Below are 21,450 nucleotides of genomic sequence, written 5' to 3' on the forward strand. Positions count from 1 at the left end.
TGAATGTTTTGGATGCAGATTCTGGTTGGGTTGAGGTCTGTCTGCAGTTTCTTCCCTCCATTGTATGTTCAAGGTTTTACGGTGTGACAGTGGCAGCGGCGGCCAGATCTGTGAGCTCTCCGTTCACACCCGCCCCCTCCTCTTTATCTCCGCCGGTTGTCAGCACCAGATCCATTTGGTTCAGGCCGGTGCAGCTGTATTAATCAGGTTATACGGGGAGAACTAATTTGTTTCGGGGTCTGTTTTCCATTAGATTAATGCGCACATGCAGATAATAAACATGCAGATTTTTCAGATGGCAAAAAAAAATAAAAAATGAACATTTGCCCAAGTTTCCACAGTTTTTTTTACTCGAGGGTGGCCATTTTGTATTTACAAGTCCCACGCAGTAAAGCCTTATCAACCGTGCAGTTGAAGCTGTTTATGGCTCAGTTTTATGATACCTCTCTTCTAGTCTACCTCCCTAATTAATTGAACTACTTCCCATTATACAGGATTATCCTTTCCAATTGGGCATTTTTCCGCCAGCATTGTGAAAACAATCCTGGCTGATGGACGTCATTTATCCTGAGCTGCAGCAGACGTTATTTGTTTCTGCTTTTCCATGGTCTACAGAAAGTGCAATTACAGCAATTACAGATGAGAAGTCACACTCGCTTCGGGCTACAGACCCATTTTGTCGGACATACACGGGATGTGAATCTATGCCGAACACGATCTTAAAACCAGGATTAATCATTCTTTTCATTGTTTGATTAATTATCCTGTCATCATTACTGATTGGCCAATTAAGTGAATAACAAATGAGGATTTGGACAGTGTAATGAGTGAGTGAGGTTAAACACAGCCTCCATCACACTCTCCGTCATGTTTTCTCTGCTCCTTCAGATGGTAGCAAGATGAGCCTGCTGTTCTGTGGTGTCTTTGGACCGTGTCGTGTGGAGCAGAATGTGAGAGGCAAAGGTTTCAGCTAATTGTTTCCTCAGCTGTGCTGCAGAGTTCACTGTTTGGGGTGGGCTAAGAATTCAGAAGCCCATTTTTAGAGTTATGTTGTTTTAAACTTTCTCTGTTGTGAGAGTTTTTGTGGCTTTCAGCAACAGAATGCAAAGTATGAAGCCGCCATTTTGTAAAGAAAGTTCTTTTCCTAACGTCAACAAAGTGACACCGGTGTTTCCTGTGGTCAAGGTCATGATCGAATTTAGCATTCACATGCATCTAACTATAAAGCAAGACATCTCTGTCTGTCTGTCTGTGATTCACATATCTCAAGAACCGTTCCTCCAAACTACTTTACACTTGGCAGGTTTGTTGCTGAGGACCCAAAGAAGAGCAGTCTTGAATTTGGTGAAATTTGGAAAAATGGAGATTAAAGACACGTTGCAGCGAGGATAAACAAAAGTTGAAGGTTAATTGAGTTTTGATAAAATGGGAGATGCGGTCAACACAGGTTTTCTATTCTTCAGCAAGAACTGGATGTGACATTTTAAGTTACTGTCAACAACAGTGTGCTCGCTAACATTAACCTCAAGAGCTACTAAGAGTCAGCTGCTACGGGATGCCTCTCATTGTTTTTTTGTGGTCCAGCTAGTAGACAAGTACTGGTGTTAATCATCTAGATTTTAAATTGTAAAATATGAAACGTGTCTGATATCATTGGGGCGGCCACGATGAATCCGTGTGCAGTTCAGGAGGCTTGAGACTGGATCTGTAAACCCCTCAAAATACCAGATAATCTGACATAATAGACCCTTTTCACAGCTGACAGCACAGATTTGGCCAATAATGTTAAAGATGGCTCCATTGTGGTCTGGTAGGTGGTGAGTAGCTGTAACTGTTGGACAAAAATGTTCACCGTCCTGCTTGCTTTGGACATCTGGACAGTTTAGTACCTCAAATATTCATATACTGTACATTATCATATAGTATACTGTCGGTTCTTCATTGCCACTGGTATCCTCTATAATACAAGAGAAAACACTAATTTAACAATAAGCTCCAAGCTCCACAAGCGAAAGCACCAAAGAAAACATACTGTAGTTTAAAGCCGAAGTATTCATGCATATTTATGCAGTGAGTTGTTTGTATCCATCTCTTGACGGCAGTTTTGCAATTATTTATGGGTTCCACGTTTTAAGTGGAACAGGAAGGCTATTTCAGGCAATAGCTGTTCACGAGCACACAACTGCTTACGAAAACGGATGGCAAGCACAAAGTAGTGCTTATTTCTTTTATCAGGAAGAGATAAATATAGCAAACACAAGCCCGGTGAATGATTGCTGCTTTTATAATGTATGATCTCTGCTCCCTCTGTTCCGCAGCATCTGAGACAGTATCAGTGAGAACTGAGACTGATGAATGTGAGGAATGTAGTCTGACGTCACTGGATGTGCCGTAGCTTCAGTCACATGGCTAGGTAAACACAAGTAGCCTTTTGCCATGGTGTGTGTGTGTGTGTGTGTGTGTGTGTGTGTCTGTGTCTGTGTGTGTGTGTGTGTGTGTGTGTGTGTGTGTGTGTGTGTGTGGGTGGCACCGGTGGCTCTGATCAAGAAGGATCCAGGAGCAAAGTGTGTTTCAAGAGAGTTCTGTGTTGTTGAGTGTGAAAACAGAAACAAATGCTTTGAATATTTTAACTAGGATTCCTTCCATGTTTAAACAGCAGACTAACAGGGTTTTTTAACAATGTTTTTTTTAAGCTTGTGGTTGGCCTTGCTGTTCCAGATCCTGAGCAGAAATGGTTACATAGACACTATTACACAGAAACACATGGACATGAAAAGAGAGAGAGAGAGCCATGCACAGGAATATACAGTACATAGGGACATACTCCTATGTATATCCTACCCTCTCACTAAAGTTACATAACGCAAGTGCAATTGATAGGGGAGCGGAGGGACTTCAACGTAATTGACTGATCAAACGCAATTGTAGGAATAAATGTTGACAGTGTACGTGTCTGCTAACCATGGATCTGCTGAAACCTTAACTTTCTTTATGCAATTTTACATTTCTTTAGTTTCCATTTTCAATTTTATGTTGTGACACTAATGTTTTATGGTCTCTTAACTTCAGTGCCATCCCCTCTACTTCCTGATATGAAAATCAGGTCGAAAACCTGTATTTTAAATATGATATGACAGATTTGAGTGTATCAGTGGTTTGCAGAAACGTTAACGGCCCCATTTTATTCTGGTGACAGGGCTGTAAAGATAGATCACATGGTTTTAGGTAATGCAGAAGGTGTTGTTTGCAGTGAAGAACCCACAGAGAATGACTTCCTCAATCCGCAAACAAGCGCTGATAAAAACACTGTATGCTATCCGCCTAAAACCAGATGGCACACATAGGAAGTTAGAACCAAGCTGGTGAACATAGTGTGGCACTTGACAGGTGTAGAGACCAATGTTTTTTTTTAGTTGATGAAGACCAAGCCAGAGCTCAAAGAAGAGTGAATATTGTGTCCATGTCGCTTGACATGTATCAAAACATGGATCCAAACATGGTTCCCTGTTGCTAACGTTGCTCCCTGCTGTATCTGCTGGGTGTTTAAATCTGCAGCTGTTTTTTAAACAAATATAAAACATCATCCACTTGCAAATTCACAGTTTGGAATAAATGTGCCTCGGCAGTGGGCCTGTGAACAATCAGTCTGGGTGGTCCGGTCACAGAGCTGTTGTCACTTTTCAGTAGAGCTCAACTGAAACCATACTTCATGATATTCCTTTGCCAAAGGCGTAACTGCTGCACGACACAGTGACAACATATTATTACTACAGCATCTTTGGTTATTATCACATCGTATATCATTTAGGCGAGCCGGGCAGAGAGCTTTGAGATAGTATATACTGTATAGTGCTCGCTGAAGCCTCGGTGAGCCCCAGCGAGGGTGTGATCGAATAAGATGGTTTTCTGTCACTCATGGAGCCTGCAGGCTATTTCCCCAGAGGACAACCAGCATCTCTATCTTATCCCCCTGTTTACTTTGCTCTAAGCCAGGTTTCCAGGATGGCTATCAGCATGATGGCCCACTCTTAATGGCTTTGTGCTTCGCCTCATGGAGCGAAGCCCACCAGAGTGTGTGAGGGAAGGCCATCTCTTGTTCCCTCTGTACCTTCGTGGTCCCCGCAGACCCCTGCATTCCTTCTACTTGGGGAACTAGAGCCCTCTGTGAGTTTCACTGATAAAGCAAGCGCTTTACAAGCTAATGGTGGAAAACCTGCCCATGGGGCTGACCTGAACCTCCCCTGGGGGAACAGATTCTGTAATGCAAATCCTTCCACCTGCAAAAAAGAGGAAGCAGAGATTTATGCCCCCACGCAGGTACACATGCTGTTTATTAGAGGCTGGCAGTCACACACGTTCATGCATGCACACACATGCTTTAAGTACATCAGTCGGCACATAGGTGCTGTCCTGACTGTACATTTATGCTTCTACCTCAGTGATTTATAAAGGATGTAGGGATGTGATTTAAAGGCATATGCTTGAGCGGGCAGTCGCTGTCTGTTTGTTGACTGGAGTCCTGTGGGAATCTTGATGGGATTGTAAATGTTCTATGTGCAGCTGAAATAGTGGGGGATATGTGTGTGCGTGTGTGGTCCTCTCTCTGATGAGCACAGACCAAACACAGAACACAGACGTTGCTGAGTCAGCCCTGTGAATAAACGATTAAATAATGTATGCACTGGAGGCAGCATGCATGCACAAATCCCCATGCTACTTTCATAACAGGGCCTTTGACTGAACTCTGTGTTATTAGATTCTCATTTCCTATTCTATGAATTATCTTATCGCAAACTCAGGTTGGATGCTAACGCTAGACCGGCGTAATCAAAAAGCAGATTTCCACGTGTCACTTCTCAGCCAAAATTAACATAATTTAGGGGCCTCATTTATAAAAACGGACTCACAATTAATTTTGTATGACTTAAGCAGAAAAACATGTATAAGTAGTGATTTCTAAAAACCTAACTTTGGCGTGGAAATGATCTTATCTCTAAGCAAAGTCTAGACTTGGCTTAAGTGATTTTCCTGCCCCTTATATAGGGATATTGCAGTTTAGGACACATACAGTATGCACCCAACCCTGTGGTTAACTTTGCATGAACTTTATGAACAATGTGCAGCGGCGACACACTCTGACGCTGCGTGTTTGTCTTTGTTTCTCAACCCACTATTCAGTCCAGTGAATAATATGTGTCCCTGGCTTCAATCTTGTCCACCATCTCAGTTTCATTTTCTCTTGATTCATCTCTATTCCTGATTAAACCCTTAGTTGTGCTGCATGATATGCGTGGAATAGCAAGGCAGGTGTGGTCAGTTTAAGTTGATTTAAAGGAGACACATTTTTTTGCTCATTTTCAGGTTCATCATTTTATTTTGTTTGACTACTAGAATAGTTTTACATGCTCTAATGCGCAAAAAATGCCTCAGTTTCCCCCTCTGTCTGATACTTAATGTTTTAGCTCCTGTCTCTTTAAGGGCCTCCTCCTGAATACCCAGTTTCTTCTGATTGGTCAGCTCACATATGCCAGCGCCAGCACGGCTTACTGTGTCTACGGTCGGCTCTGTCCTGTTTTCAGCTACCAGTTAGCTTCATTTTTACCGTGAATATAGGCATATATTATGCAAATGTGCGACATGGTGATGTAGTGTGATGTCACAAAGTCATCGAATTGAAGGCGAATCACTGACGAAGTGCTTCAGGAGCAGTGTTTTCTGTGGGAGAGAGGAGCTCCCATTGGCGTGGATGAGAAAGCATATTAGGTCTCCTTTAAGTTTAAGTTACAAATGGGATTCTCAGAACCTTTTTTTATGCTCGGCATCTTTTATGAATCAAACTTAAGCACACCGTTGGAAATGATCTTAAGACTAAGTTCGAGCATAAATCCTAGAACATTTTTTATTAATGAGGCCCCAGGAGTGAAAGTGTGTTTGCTTCAGTTCACATGTCACGGTCAGGTCCAAATGGTTTTGTTATTCAACTGTTCATTAACTTTGAAAACCCCTCTTGACGTAGATCGACTCCTCCAAAAGAAATATTGCCTCCTGTCCCAGTCAGACTTATGGTTTCATAAAAACATTTTACAGTGGAACTGTAACACCCAGCCCTGTTGTCTGAGACCTGCGCTGTGCACCAAACTAGCACAAATCTCTCCATTTTTCATTGCTTAAATAAGTCCTGTGGGAAACAGAATAGGGAAAAATGTGGCTAAACCCTTTTTATCAGCCTGCACTCCTGATCGCCTCGCCTTTCATAATTTAATTCGTAAACGCTACAGAAAGTCTTTAAGAAGACATATAAATCAATATTACCATTTCCATTTTGTGATGAAAGCTCAGCTGGAAAATACCCAAGCGGCTGAAGCAGACTGAAGGGCTGAATCACCGCGTTGATGGATGATGGGGAAATGCACTCTTTATCTCAGCGCTGTCTATCTTATTTGATGAACATGAAGCGAGGCCAGTAACACACAGAAAGCACATAAGTAGAGAATTAGTTGTACACTAGATGTGTGTCTAATTAGCCAATTAACAGGCAGGTTTAGTCACCTTTGGGGAAATGTATCGACCACAGAATGAGTGACAGCACAAGCCTAATGTCTGTGTTTCAGAGGAAGTTAGCTCAGATTTATGAAATTAATTGCAGTGTCAGAGCCTATTTATTCTGACATAACTCTTCCAACCAAGTGGCCATAGAGTAGCGGCTATTGTTGACACACTGTGCATCGTTCGAATCGACTGTGAATTAAACCACACAAAGCCCACTGGCACCTTGCAGACTGAACAGAGCGAAAGGCTTGTAAAACAAACAAACAAGTGAGTACTGTGTTCCCTTCTCAGCTCTCCAGGCCCCGGCAGTAATCCTGACTGGACCATTATACACTAATGGCGTTGGCATGCTGTTTTGAGGCGGGCTGCCAGGTCTACTCGGCCAGATCCCCTCTTTTTCACCCATCTGAATGTGCGGAGCTGGGAACCGGACAGCTCGTGAAGGAGTCGGCCAGAGCTCACAAGCGTGTACGCAAAAAATATCACAAAAAAATAAAAGGTGATGCTTTTTAATCATGAAACCACATGGATGAGGCTTGAAGAATATTTTGCTACTATCCATATAGGCTTTTAATGAAGAGATTTTCGCTTTGTCTGTGACACTTCTCATGCCGCCGCATTTGATAGTTTTTGAGGTCAGAATATGGGGTACTCCCATTGAGGTTTTCTCTGGGCCACGTTATCCTTGTGGCCTGTGCTTTCGCCCTGGGAGGCTGACAGATCTATCTCTAGCAAAGACATACACTGGGTTTCTTCTAGGATCAGGCTAAGTCTCTCCCAGGAAACGTAAAGACGATAAATCCCATTAGTCACACTTCAGAAATTAGAAGAGTCTTAGTAAGAAAGTGTGAAGAGTTGGGGAGGGGTAAACAGAGTGCAGATGCAGTGCTTGTGTGTGAAATATATCATATGATCATATTTGTGCACGTGAGCCTTTTTTTTATGCACATGCAAGTGTGATTTGTTCATTAAGTGTGTGTTTGTGTGTGTTTGCTTTGCAGACAAAGTATGTGAGAGGGTGTGGATGCCAAACAGCTTTTAGGTGTGCGTGTGCTAATCTTCGCATACACACAAGTGTGTTCCTCATTCGCAGCGCACGGCCCCCACCGCTTTGGCAGCCCACCTCAATAGTTCCCTTCCCTCCGGCGATGACGCAAATGACCCACGATGACTGACCCCCACGGTAAAACCTGTAAAACATTAGCCAGCGTGAATAGGAACGACTCTCCATACTCTCGCCTCAGCAGGCGGGCAGGGAAGGATTTATGAGTGTCCTCCCAGCGGACGGCTGCCGTGCTCAGGGTGGATGTGGCGGAGGAGAAGGTGCGGCGAGGTTTTTCGGAATCACAGGGACAAAGAGCCAGACAGTTTGGGTCAGAAATTTGTGTCTGCCTGGACCCGAGCCTTTCCACACTCTGTTCCTGCAGTTTTACTGTATACAGTACACACCCCTATTAATTCTTAGCACTTCTATTTGCCCCGTGTCCAATAAAAACAAAGGACAGTTTATGAAGATATTTCCAGAGGAGGATGATAGTTTATTAATGAAAATGTGAGAGAAAAATACTAGTGAGAAAGTAAATACATTGATTAGATAGAAGATTAGGATGGCACGCATCCACTTCTCATTTCCATCTATTTTATCTGTCATTGGCTGTTAGATTCAAAAGGTAATGCTAAATCTGACAGTCCTAAAGAAAGTCTGTATCTTTCTACACATCAGAGTAGAAATAAAGAGCACCAGGTAGATCACAGGGTTCAATTATCATAGCTTTTTGTGCTCGAAGCTTAGAAATTAAAGCAGATTTTAACATTTATACCAAGTAAAACTACGTTTGCTTCTGGCGCAGCATAATTCTTCCATTATCCCAGAAGAAAATCATGTAAATATACAGTAAAATGCCATTATTCCTGAAGAAATATCATAAAACAAAAAAACACAGCTTCCCAAAGAGGGGCCCAAGAGAAAACAGCTATATGACACTAATCATGAGAATACCTCCACCTGGGGGTGCAAAACAAGATTACACCTCATTCTCAAGGCCGTGATGAGTAACACAGAGTTTACTGTGGCTGTATCACCGTGAAAGTGAGTACAGGGATCTTTGATTGTTGCCTTGATGGTGTCCTGACGAATAAGCCGCTGTCATTTCTGAAGCCTTCATACAGAGAGACTTAGTAGAATCTGACCTACTTTCTTCTTTTTTGTCGGCTGAAATGAAATTGAGCGCAGGGATGTCTGAGTCAAGCGCAGCAGACGTCAGAATATCTCTGACAGAGAGCTGTGATAAAAGAACAAAGGAGGAATAAGTGAGAGAAATTCGGAGACCTGGAGGCAGCCGGTGTGAGCCCGAGTGCATGTGTGTGCGTGCACTTAGCAAATAGGCATATGTGTGAACTCATGACTGTGCAGGCCCGACTCTCAGCGCGAGAATAGTGGGTTTAATTAGACCGAGAGGTGGTGCGTAAAACCCTTGGGTCAAGCTGATTGGAAATCCTGCAGCCTGATCTCCTGGCCCTTCAACACTGCCTTAATTAACCCAACCATACTGTAAAATCAGCAATCTCTGTTTTTCCCCAAACAGAAGATCTCTAGTCTGCATTTCTTGGTTGCTGTGTCCTCAATGGACACCGAGTTTGAGTCAGAGTAAATCCAGGGCGCTAACAAGATAACACAGCTACTGAATATCTGAGTCGACACACATCAACTCCACTCACATGAAGCTAGTAATGAGGGACAAAATAGGACGCGAGAGGCAGAGAAAGAAGAATGAAGGCCTGATCATGAATGAATGATTAAGAAACACTGCTAGCGGTTAAATCGCACTGAGCTATATTAGGACAAGGCAGTTTCCGCTTCTCTCTCCAGACAGATTTAGAAAAGTACTCTGTAGTGAGCGGATGACAGTGGGTCGGGCTAATTACGAGGCTTCAGGTCGATCGGTGTGAAAGTCGAGCTGCACTATGGGTGCCGCTGCCGCCGCCGCTGCCACTGCTGCTGCTGCTGCAGCTCCCACCACTTCACACCCACAGGGAAGTGGTTCTCAACTGGTTATTGGTGGGAGCAGGTCAAAGCATATTCCAGTTAGTTTGTTTGTGCTTTGACACCGTGGTGTTTACCCAGCACCTCAGAGGCACAGCAGCTTGCTGTGGGCTGTGGCTTGGAGCCATGGTGGTGGACAGGGCATGGCTGCATACTGGCATCCACACTGCTGCCCTCTTAACACTCTGGGTGAGAGGAAGGGTGGGAGTTTACTCGGCTGGCACTGTTTTGAGTCATGAGAGCGCGGCTCATTTGCAGAGGGCAGTGGATATGTTATGGCTGGCTGCTTTCTTTGTATTGCTGACATTTTCATATCATCTACTTATGAGTATCCGTCCCATTATTTACCTTGAAGCATACAAATGTTTCTAAACAATCTGTCATCGAGCTGGACGGTAGAAGACAGGATGTCTTATGCCAAGAGGTTGAAATCTAGAACTGTGATACATTCACATTTGTACGTGTCAAAGGCTACATACCATTTTGACATTTCAATAAAACGTCTCATATCATGCTCACATTACACGTTTATGACCGAACTTCAGTGTCTGGAGGTGGAGCGAATTGTTACAGGCAACAAGGAACATTTCCAGCTGTGTTTGTGGCGCCAAAACTGGATATTTTTGACGGGACATTGTGACATCTCCAGCCGTGTTTTTGGTGACAAGACTGGCTGTTTTCAACAAGACCTCAGGACAATCTCCGGCCGTGTTTAGGGTGACAAAAACGGGTGCTTTTAATGAGACCTTGGGACATCTACAGCTGTTTCGCAGAGGCAAAGAAGGGTGTTTTTGTCAAGACCTTGGGACAAATTCCATCCGTGATTGTGGCGACAGGTGTTTTACACCAAAACAAGAAGTGTTTTATTTTTGCCTAAACCTAACCACAGCATAAACACAGTGCTGTTACGAGATAAAATTACAAATTGAACATAAAGAAATGTTGCAATATAAAGAAAAGTTAAGTTTCAACATACCAGTGGTTTTGCAGAAACGTACATTGCCAACATTTGTTCTGGCGATTGGGTTGTAACCTTTCCAAGCACTGAATCAATGATGTATGATACTATCACATGAAAAACCAAAGAAACATAACACAGAATATCGTCACAGTAATAAACAAGCATAGCAACAGAGCTAAAAACATGTAACATGTGGTAAACACTCACTCTGTTTGGCTAACTCAGAGTTATCTCCTTCAAGTTAATCCAAATCACACAAAACAAAAGTATTTCCTCACTCACTTCTCGTCGTATCCAGCCAGGAAGATATCCGTTGACGTTGAGATTTATGTCTCCATCCCGATACAACGAAAGTGAATGGAATTTTGTTTTTGGTTCAAATCTTTCTAAATTCAACAGCAACATCTCTTTCCAGGAACAATGTGACTCTGAATGTTCCACCAAACCTCACTGTGTTCAGGCTTCATAGGTGGAAAATAGGTCCAAAGTAAACTGTTGACAGTGAGGTTTGTGGGTTATCCACATTGTTCCTGGAAAGACAAGTTTTTAAATGTAATTCCATTCGTGTCTATGGTATTGGGGTGGAAGCAGAAATCAAACAGATGTCTTAAAACCAAACCAAAACTATCTGCATGGATAGAAACCAGTTACCAGCTCAACAAACAGATTACCACCTCAACACCATGTGCTGAGATCAGTGTAAAGTCAATTTATTGATTCAATCATCTTATTTGTTTCTTGAGAGATTCACTCTGGATCACGAAAGTAGAGTAAATGTCCAGAATGCGTTCACAATGGAGCCAGAGTCCCATAAAAATGCCTCAGACCTTATTGAGTGTGTCATGTTACTCTGGTAGCTGCAGTGCTGTGATTGAAAGACTTCCACTTTCAAAGACACAAAGCATTTTTTCCTTCTGAGGACTGCTTTCAGTCGCTTATAAATCACAAGTATTGCTGTAAGTGATGGAAAGCCACTGCTAGTCCTGGCTTATTGTGAGTTACGGGGCGGCATAATGAATCTTGCAGAGGGTGAAACAAAGGGCATAACTTCTGCAAAGTTGTTATTTTTCCCAGTGGGTGCACTGGAGCTTCAGGACAAAAACAAATCCATTTGGAAATTTTACTGCTTGGGCTGCGTTGTGCTGCCTGGAGGGCATCCATGAAAAACCAGGAGATATCTAAGAAATCATTCATGTGTGGTTTTACCTCTTCAGACATAATATTGGCAGTGAACTGTCACATGTTTTGAGTATAATCTTACACTGTTCTGCTCCATCCTGCTGAAACAAAACAAGGTAATAAAGCTTGAACAAGACTTTTTGTTTTTTTCTTGTTTTTTCTTTTTTTTCATTATTGTTTGTTATAGATATATAACCACTTTGTTATGTCATGTGCATTTTGATTGCAGTGATATATACATATTTAGCCTGTGTGAGGTTATTGTCTAGTTATGTTTTCTACCAAAGTTGGAGTAGTTTTGTACAGAAGCCCTGAGAGGCAACTGAGAAAAATAATTCTAGTGAGCATCTTTCATGTTTCATTTGTTGGTTGTTTTTTCTTTTGATTGGTGGCTGGTTGGTTGGTTTGTTGCTTGGTTGGCCGGTTGGTCCAGAATAGACCCCATTAACTTTCGGTGGCTATCCGGATAAAGGGACAGATGGTGGCTGGTATCTTTGAGTTAGAACAATTTGATGCAGATCCTAATAAAAATCCAGATCTAGCGGATTTAAATGTGTTTTATTTGATACTGGATTAGAATTGATTGTATTAAAGGGGGCTTTTGGGCCTCGGTGGAGTGCATGGAGAAATGAAACTCACCTGGAAGAAAACATAAATACTTTTTAGTCCTTTTTTTTGTTTTGTTTTTTTTAACTCTTGTTTGTCTTTGAAACATTGATGATGTTTGTGCTTCAGCAATTTCTTGTTTATTCTAGTGTATGTGGTTTGAAGTTTGAAAGCGCCAACACCAACGTTTTGTTTTCCGATTTTCCACCTCTGGTAAAAAAAAAACCAAAAACAAACACCAGACTACATCCTGTGCGTGGTTTAGTATTTGCTGATCAAAATGTTTGAGCCAGTCTCAGAGGAAATGAACTCTGCTGCGGCCTGTAAAGTCAGTCTGTGCGCGAGGCGATCTGCCGCGCTGAAATGTTTCAAGCCCGGCTTTGATTTTGTGTGGCTTTTTTTTGTTTTGGCACATCAAAGGGCGCATGTAGACTTCTGTGTAGTCTGGGTCTGTCTGTCAGAGCATGGAGATGAAAGGTTGGGTTACATAAGACCGTAAGTCGAAAGGCTGTTTATGTGTGTGCGCCTGGAGAGCCTCACTGATACTAGGACCTTCTAATGGAGCAGGACTGTGACCACGGAGGAGCTGCTGCCGGCTCCTATACTGTAAAAGCAAAAGCCACGCCGTCAGAGCAGTGAAGAATAAGACAAACAGCTCTCTGCCCGGCTGATACTATCATTTACAATCATTTATATCTAATACATCTAATCAATCTAAAGCCTTTTACACAGCTGATTGCTTGTTGACGTCCTTCTCCATTTAGTATGGCTATTTTTATGCATGAGAAGCTTCGTGCACGCTTGATGGAGCTTTAAAGTGACTCACAGATATTATCGTGTGAAGGATCAGAGAATCTAGGCTCTTCGTAGCTGCAGTCCAAGAAAATGGAGGATGAGAGAGTGAAGATGCTCGTTGAGAAAGGGCAAACCCCTCCTATTGCTTTTTTAAAAAAAAAATAAAACCTCCTAAATGTCAAACTGTAGAAAAGCGGTTGCACTTAATGAATGGGCGTGCATCGTGTTGTTTGCGATTGTTATGATGGCGACCTTGTTTGCTTATTGTCAGGGTCACCACGTTCCGTGGAGCGTCACCCATTGTTGCCAGAGCCTTGACCAAAGGATGAGGTGTACAGTAATCTTCCCACAAAGCTGCTGACAAGCCAGACCGTGTCTCCTGCAGCTAAAATGGCACATTTAATGAGCAAAAGGAAAACACAGTCTTCACCTAAATTCAAAACACAGGATTTCAATCTGCTTTGATTCCCAACTTAATCTGCAGCACAGCTTAAGGCCTTAAAATGTATCAGAATGTATATGAAAGAGCTTTCTTTTCTGCAAAAGTTGGAACAGTTTGGTCATTTCACAGATTTCTGTCAGTCTGCTGGGATTTTTCAAACTTTAGCAATATTTGAATCATGTCGGATGACAGCTGAGGGATTCTTTGTTTATGTCAGCAACTGCCAGTCAAAAATGATGATATCCAAGGACTTTTTCCCTCAAATATAAGCTTAGTTTGTTGCTTTTTGGTTAATATTTAATATTGAAAAGTGCCCAAGATTTGTTTTGGTTTGTTCATTTCTTTTGTTTCTATTGAACTGATCACCGAATAAAAGAAAACTTTACTAAAAATGCTTTTAGGGATCGCAAACATAGGGAGCATCAGCAGACAACATCAACATCTCTCTATTTGACACTCAGGCTGCAACTCACTATTATTGTCATTATCGGTTAATCTGCTGATTCTTCTCTAGATTAACTGATTCATCGTTTTGTCTATAAAAAGTTGTTGTTTTAATTCCGTTTATAATCTCCAAGGAGATGTATTCAAATTGTTTCATTGAGTCCAAAACCCAAAAATGTTCAGTTTACTATCATCTAAGACAAGCAAAAGCATAAAATTATCACATTTTAGAAGCTTTAACTAGTATATTTTGCTTTTTTCTTGAAAAAATTAACTAAACGATTAACTGATTATCAAATAAGGCTGTCACATTATCAGATTTTCACTACTCAATTACGAATTCACGATAACGATATTATCCCCGATATCTTTTTAAAAAAACCTGAAAAAAATAAATGCAATCAATTGTGTATTTAACTTTGTTCACTGTGTACTTACAGTATTGTGACACCCCATTATTAAATTTTGTGTTGATTGACCTAACAATTAATCGACTACTCATTACAGCTCTATTTGACAGACTTAAAGGTTTAACATCAATGATTTTATAAACAAAGAGGGAAAATAGACCTGTATTTTCGAGTATGAAAATGCCATTTTTTTTTATTTTTAAATGTTTTCTTATCAGAACACCTGAAGAACTAGTCTCTATGAAGGATTATACATTACTCAGGACATTGTTTCTGCTGAGACACATCTGCATATGTACTTTTTGGTGCTTAAAGCAACACATTTTCCATTCACCTCCATTGAATTGGAACGGGGGAAGAAATATCAGAGCCAGATATCGTAAAACCTCAGCTCATAAAACTCTCTGCATGGTCAGACACCACCAGAGGTACTGTAAATGAAAAAAATAACAACATTCTTCAGTCTTCAATTCAGTATACAGTACAATGTACCTGTGTTTTTAAAAGTAATAAATGTACACACTGAACAACCTTATATTTACAGGAACAGTAACTTTACTGTTGTATTTGTTTAGAACGAAGCAGCTCTGTGGGAAAACACTCCACACGACAACACTGCTGTCCAGAAACCCACTGTTTCCCCAGTGTTTTCACTCACAGCATGACACAACTCAATGACCTCCACTGACACAGTAAATTACACCTGAATTATCAGTTTGGCTCTCACTCTGAGCCCCTTGCCTCAGTGTGTGCAGCAGCAATTTGTCACAGCGACATGCTGGGTTTCTCAGGGCTTCTCAGTTCTGGGCCAGAAAGCTCTAACAGAGGCAGGGAGGGAGGATGGGGTGTTAAATGTTGACTTGGCTCTCCTGCAACGCGTGTTCACCAAAAATCAGTGACAGAGCTGCAGTGATGCATTCGGTGACTCCCCGAGAAAGTGGAAAATGGGTTTACGAGGCCTGTGGGAGGACACAGTGGCTGGTAATTAGACAGCATAAAAATCCTCAGCCTCCACCAGCCCCTTAGGCGGTGAATTGGAGCTAAAGTAAACCAAACCTGACTGTGAAATTGCATTAGACGTCTGCGCTTAATGGAAAGTGAAAAAAATAGACAAAACCCATTTTTGCATTTATGAGCGTTTCCATTCCCCCCACACGTCCTCGACTCTTTGCATCGCCACTCCTGCTCCTCCTCTTTTCCCGCAGTATATCTCCATTATGGTGTCGCCTTTGTGAGGAGGCAAGTTGTGGGATGCTAACAGAAACAGGATGTGCAGGACTGTGGTTTGAACGTGTCTCTGTCTCTGTTTCCCACAGATGCTCCCCCGCTCAGACTGGGACCACAAGAGAGGCTCCCGAGGATCACAGGTTAGCACTGTGCAGAGAAAATCACAGACACACCACTCATCACAAAGAACACATTTTCTACTAAATACCTGTAATAATAGTTGTAGTAGTAGTAGTAGCTTTAGTTTCAGTAGTAGTAGTAGTTGTAGTGCCTGTACTTTCAGTAATAGTTGTAGTTTTGTTGTATTTTCGTGAAAATGATTTTGTGAATCCCTACCAGAAGTCAAAGCAAACTTCCTGATCATTCTGCACGTTTTGATGTATTTTTTGGAGAAGCATGGTGAAAAAATTCTTATATTTCGTATAAATGGAATCGATTGCCGTGTGCCGTGTGCTTTGCACATCAGGCACACTGAATACTTATAAACAGCTGACGGGAAAACACACACGCTAGCTTCCTGATTTCTGTCACTCGCCTACACACAAACACCTTATAAATGACGCAAATAGCAGAAATCCTACCACTAACAGGCCTGTTCAGCCGCTCATTTTAGCCGTGGTTAAACAGCATGTCCAGAGGTGTCACTTCCCACCAGAGTCCTTGTTGTACTCTGTTAGTCTAAAGGACGCAGGTCTGCGATTTGGCTGTAAGGCTCTGCACAAGCCATTAAAAGCCAGGGAATTGAAACTAGAAGGACACGACACAGAGGGCACAGCTTGTGGAGGGCAGACACACACAGCCACATCCTTCAGATTACCTTTCCCATCTTTGAAAGAGTGTGTGCATGTTTGCGAATTGATGTATCGGGCTGCAGTGGAGCCACAGGGCAGGACTCCTGAGTACATAAAGAACAAACAATGCCCTTGGCGTTGGCATGGCCATATACAGTATGTGTGCACTGCATGTGCTGCTATCAGGAGGATATCCTTTAGAAATGAATAGACAATGCGTTTGCGCTGACAGTGTGTGCTTGGGTAGAAAGAACTCAAAGTTGTGGTCGGGGGAACATTAGGGGATTTTTCGCGAATAGTGATCATAACTTTGCAGCGCATGAGTGGGCCTGAAATCAAATTACACACTATATGATTTCCTAGAGATGTGAAGACTCATGGTGGTGTATCAGTTCCTGAAATCAGCCGTACAGAATTATGCCCTCAGAAATTTTCTAATGGCACGTTACCATTCTGAAATTTTCTCCAAGGCTCATATCAATTTGTTATGTGGGGTTAGTAGGCAAGCACATATTTTTTGATTGATGCATTCCCTAAGCTGCCATTTAGACTCAGTGGTCAGTTCAGTCTTTTTTTATTTGGATTGGTGCTGCGCGTTCGTCAGTGGAATCCTGTAATAGTCCAGAGACTGACAAGACGTGTAAGACGCTGAAGCTTATGTTGGCATCCCTCTCCCATCTCGTGGCTATTTTCCCTTGGCTCTGCTCTCCTGTTGGTTCAGAGAGGCCGGTAGCGCTTCACAACGGTGTGCATGGCACCTTGTAGAGGGTGTAAATCACACACCCCGCTCTTCAGCCAGTGGCCAGAGCGCTGCTTGATTGATCTCCACGGTGTCGTATTCGCCAACATGCACACATTAGCAGGCTCATTTTCCAAACCACGTCTTTTTTTTTTTTTTCTTTTTTTTTTTTTCCCGTCCAAAGCTTGCGGTGGATGTTTTAGCTTAGGAATTGACAGTGAAGTTATGTATGGAAAGAGCTATTTAAATATTTGTTTTCGACTTGAAAACACATTGGTTTTGGAACATTACCCGCGGAGATTATCGGAGAAAAGGGTGCTTGTAGGCCCGGATCTTGTGACTGTTATTCTAAATTACAGAAAGGCTGGAAGAGTGGTCTGTGAGGCAGACAAGCCATGACATTGCAGTCATTTTGAAGATTTCTCAAAATCACAGTGAGCGCTTCAAACACTTGAGATCAGACTCTCTTAAACTGCGGGTTTGAGAGTCGAAAAAGGTCGCTGGCCTTTCTCGGGTTGGTCCCATCATGGCAGGCTAGTCGAGTATTTTCTCATTAAATTGGGTCCTGTGGCAAGACTAAATTTATGGCTGACAGAGACTGAAAACACACTCTTTCGACCGTCCTCCGCCTGGGAAATAATTGGATCTGCCACAAATGATACGGAGGCATTAGCAATTTTCAAGCTCCTACTTTTTATGATGTGCAAGCAACAGTAAAACACCTCTGAGCTGGTGTCATTTCTCTGAGAGAAACTGAGGAGTAGAATGACATTTTAACTCGGTTTTATTTATAGTATGCCCATTCAGTTAGTAAGACTCACGACTGCGCCCGCTGCAGCGCTGATGTGGTAAATCCTCGCTCGCTCATCGCCCGGCATAAGCCATCTGTTTTACCTCATGCATCCCTTTTGTTTGCTCTGTCCTTTACGCCAGCATTTCATGCTTCTCTACCAGTCTGTCTGTGTGTCTATCTCTGTTTTTTTTTTTTTTTTATCTTAGCTGGCTCCTTTACTGGAATCAAACACCCTGAAATATGTGGAAGGAAAAACAAGTCTCTCCTTGGAGATGAGATGGCTGCATGTTCAGGGTCAATTGTCTTGACCTTTCCCAGTAAATCTTTAATGAGGCAGTTATTCTTTTTTGTTTTGTTTTGATCCCCCCCAACACACCCCCTTTTAATAAAATATGTAATAGCGTGTAATTGTATCCTGGCTGCAGCCGAGGACCTGGCTCAGCAAGGCTTTGGTCTGAGCTGACGGAGGTTGTGAGGAGAGTTGGGTCGCGGTGGGGAAGTGGGAAGTGCTGCTGGGTGTAGTTTTGGCTGTCGGAGCTGAGGCAGGGAGCGAGGAGTGTCTCTGTGGAGTTTTGTGTTACTGTTCTGCTGTGATTCGCACCGTATCACCGCTCTGTTATTTTAAATAGAGAACATCGGCATCTCCCAGGCTCCTCTTCGACTAATCCATCTCGACAGATGTAATCAGGCCCATTACACTGACTGCACTGCCACTGAAATATAAAGCTGCGTGGTAATGATTTTTTGAAGGTTCTGTGTAAATTAAATCAACGTGAGAATAAATAATGGCCGCTCTTAAGTATCATTTTTTTAATATATCCCTCAACTTCTTGCTCAGCACATTCCTGCATTTCTAGGAGTGTGAGGGTTAGGGTGAGGGGTTAATTTCAAAATAAGCACTACAGTGTGTTTATCTTATGAAGAGCCAGAGTTGCTTAGATTATTCTGATAGTGAGGCTGCAACGATTAGTTGATTAATCAGTTAGTCAATCAAAAGGAAATGAATTGCCAACTAATTTGAACATCCATTCATCTTTTCAGTCATTTTTCAAGCACAAATGTCAAACATTTGTTGGTTCCAGCTTCTTAAAGGATAAGTTCACCCAAGAAATGAAAATTCAGTCCTTATCTGCTTACCCCTATGGCGATAGAAAAGTTGGGTATGGTTTAGTGATCCACAAAAACATTTCTGGTGCCTCACAGTAAATTATTGTTGCAACTTTCTCCCAAACAACTAATGTAAATAGGGACTTGTTTTAAAATGGCATTTTTGGATGAACTTTTCCTTTAAATGTGAGGATTTGCTGCTTTTCTTTGTCATTTGCGATAGCAAATGGAGAGTTTTGGACTGTTGGTTGGACAAATGAAGCAGTTTGAAGACGTCACTGTGGGCTCTGGGAAATTGTGTTGAGCATTTTTCACACTTCTCAAATGTTTTAAAATTTTATAGACTAAACAGTTAGTAGGCAATTGTTAGTTTCAGCTCCAGAAGTGTGTTTACTAAGAGGATGAAATACTGTTCTTTCCTCAGTTGGCCCTTGAGGCATTTGTCCAGTCTGTAGCTCCCCTGTGGGATACATTATATTCTCACCATTGCACAATTTAAGAAGCCCACATATCACCGCCGTTTTACTGGAGGCTGAGAGGACTGTATGTTTAGACGAGGGAGGCGAGGGGTTAAAAGTGCACGGAGTGGACCGTCTCAGAAATTACAAAAATGTGACCTCTGTCTGTGTATCCCATTAATAATCATCATTAGACAGAAGGATCGGCGTTTTGTTTGTTGCATCAAATGCACTCCGTCTGTCCTCTGTAGAGTTATTGGCAGAAAACATGTGGACACAGCAGGAACACCAACAGTCATGTTTCCACTGCTCAGTGTTGTTGCAACGGTCGATGGTGTTGTTTGTGAAATGTCTCACATGAGAAATGTACGTTTAGTGCGAACACAGATCGGAAGTTTATTGGTACAAGTTAAAATATCTTGGATGCATGCATGGTTTGGTTTGAGATAGTTATTCGTCAAAAAACAGAAAGTAAGAGAGGCATTTTAATGAAACGTTTCTTCATCGTCTTGAACAATATCAAGATTAAATCAGCACAAATTTTTGCAAATACATTTTGGTGCGCATTTCTGAAACTAAAGCTACACGCAGCTAAGTATGGTCTTGAGTGCAGAGACGCTGTGTGGACAAACAGCTCTTCACTCTTCTCTAGTGATTGCTGGTTTGTTTTGACTGGCCCTTCATTTGGTTTACATGAACTGCTGCGCGGGTGTTAATCTATGGCATGTCTATTGATGTACTGATCCAAACAGGCAATTAAGACCATTGATCATGTACATCGTTGTTATTCATTGTAAAATGTCATAACAGAACGTCCATGCAGGCTTTAGTATGCAGCTTGGCTCGGCGAGGAGTCATAAAGACTGTTTATTGATGCTGGTAGTCAGTTTTATCAAATGTAGGATGTCGACAAAAGCTGGGGGCTTGTGACCAAATATCACACAGATTTGTGGTAATTTTGTGACTGGGCTGCTGGCACAGGGGCCTGGATTAGAGGGATCAGTGGGTGTGTCAAGGGCTGGCATCAGTCAAATCAGGAAATTTCCTCCCTTTAAAGGCAGCGTGTCTCTTGCCAGTTAAATGCAGAAAGATTGGCCAGACACAAAAATACCAAAAAGCTGAAAACAGTAAAGGAATCCACAAGCTCCAAAAAATGACTTCTTGGATAGCACAAGGTCACTACAGTGGCACAGAGGGCTGTCAGTATTAAAAATTGAATAAACATCGCTCCAAATGACCCGCCTGTTAAGGTGCCCTTGAGTATCTTACTGCTGTGCATTTGCAGTCTTTACTCGTCGTTCCCTGAGAGCACCAGTCCTCAGGCCAACGAGCAACATGTTGTATGACTGCTTCATTTATTTAAAGCAATAGTTTAGTGTATCGCTTTGAGGGAATATCTTGAAATTTGGCACAAATGTCCACTTGGACTCAAGGGTGAACTGCTTAGATTTCGGTGGCAAAAGGTCAAAGGTTAAGGTCACCGTGACCTCACAAACACATATATATATTTAAAAACGTACACAAATGAATAATGGGATAAAATGATGAAATTATGACATTTTATACCCAAAAGGTCAAAAAATGTTCTGGCCTTTATTCAACACCACAGCTCAGGAATAGTAACTTGACTGGTGCGCAAACGCACACAACCACAAGGCTGTAAAGAGTACCCCAGTTTCCTTTTTTCAAAACCGTTGTTAGATCTGCAATGTAAAAAATAACCTTGAGTTATTCTACGGCTAGCTGTAGGCTAGCTATTTTAGCCTAACCTAGCACTATGTAAAAGAAACAAGATATAATCTGTGAGCTTTAGACTGGTGGTAGGTAGTTTTTGTTGCCTCTGGAGTGAAGGACTGGCCTTTGTTCCAACGGTCAATTACTCAGAAACCCTGATGTCTCATTACAC

At 42.1% G+C, this 21,450-nt stretch overlaps 1 protein-coding gene across 3 annotated transcripts in view; it reads left to right on the top strand.

Annotated features, from left to right (window-relative positions):
* LOC311263550 (cGMP-inhibited 3',5'-cyclic phosphodiesterase 3A-like) overlaps positions 1-21,450 on the top strand; it is an 80,054-nt gene that overhangs the window by 25,218 nt on the left and 33,386 nt on the right. For 2 of the 3 annotated variants that reach the window (XM_084363703.1, XM_084363704.1), the window contains exon 2: positions 15,746-15,796. The exons of the other annotated variant lie outside the window; for it this stretch is intronic. In XM_084363703.1, coding sequence (XP_084219829.1) covers positions 15,746-15,796 — 51 coding nt within the window. The remainder of the gene's footprint in view (positions 1-15,745; positions 15,797-21,450) is intronic. 3 annotated transcript variants of the gene reach the window in all.

Source organism: Pagrus pagrus (assembly GCF_965226575.1).
Source record: "Pagrus pagrus genome assembly, chromosome: 10".
Taxonomy (NCBI): domain Eukaryota; kingdom Metazoa; phylum Chordata; class Actinopteri; order Spariformes; family Sparidae; genus Pagrus; species Pagrus pagrus.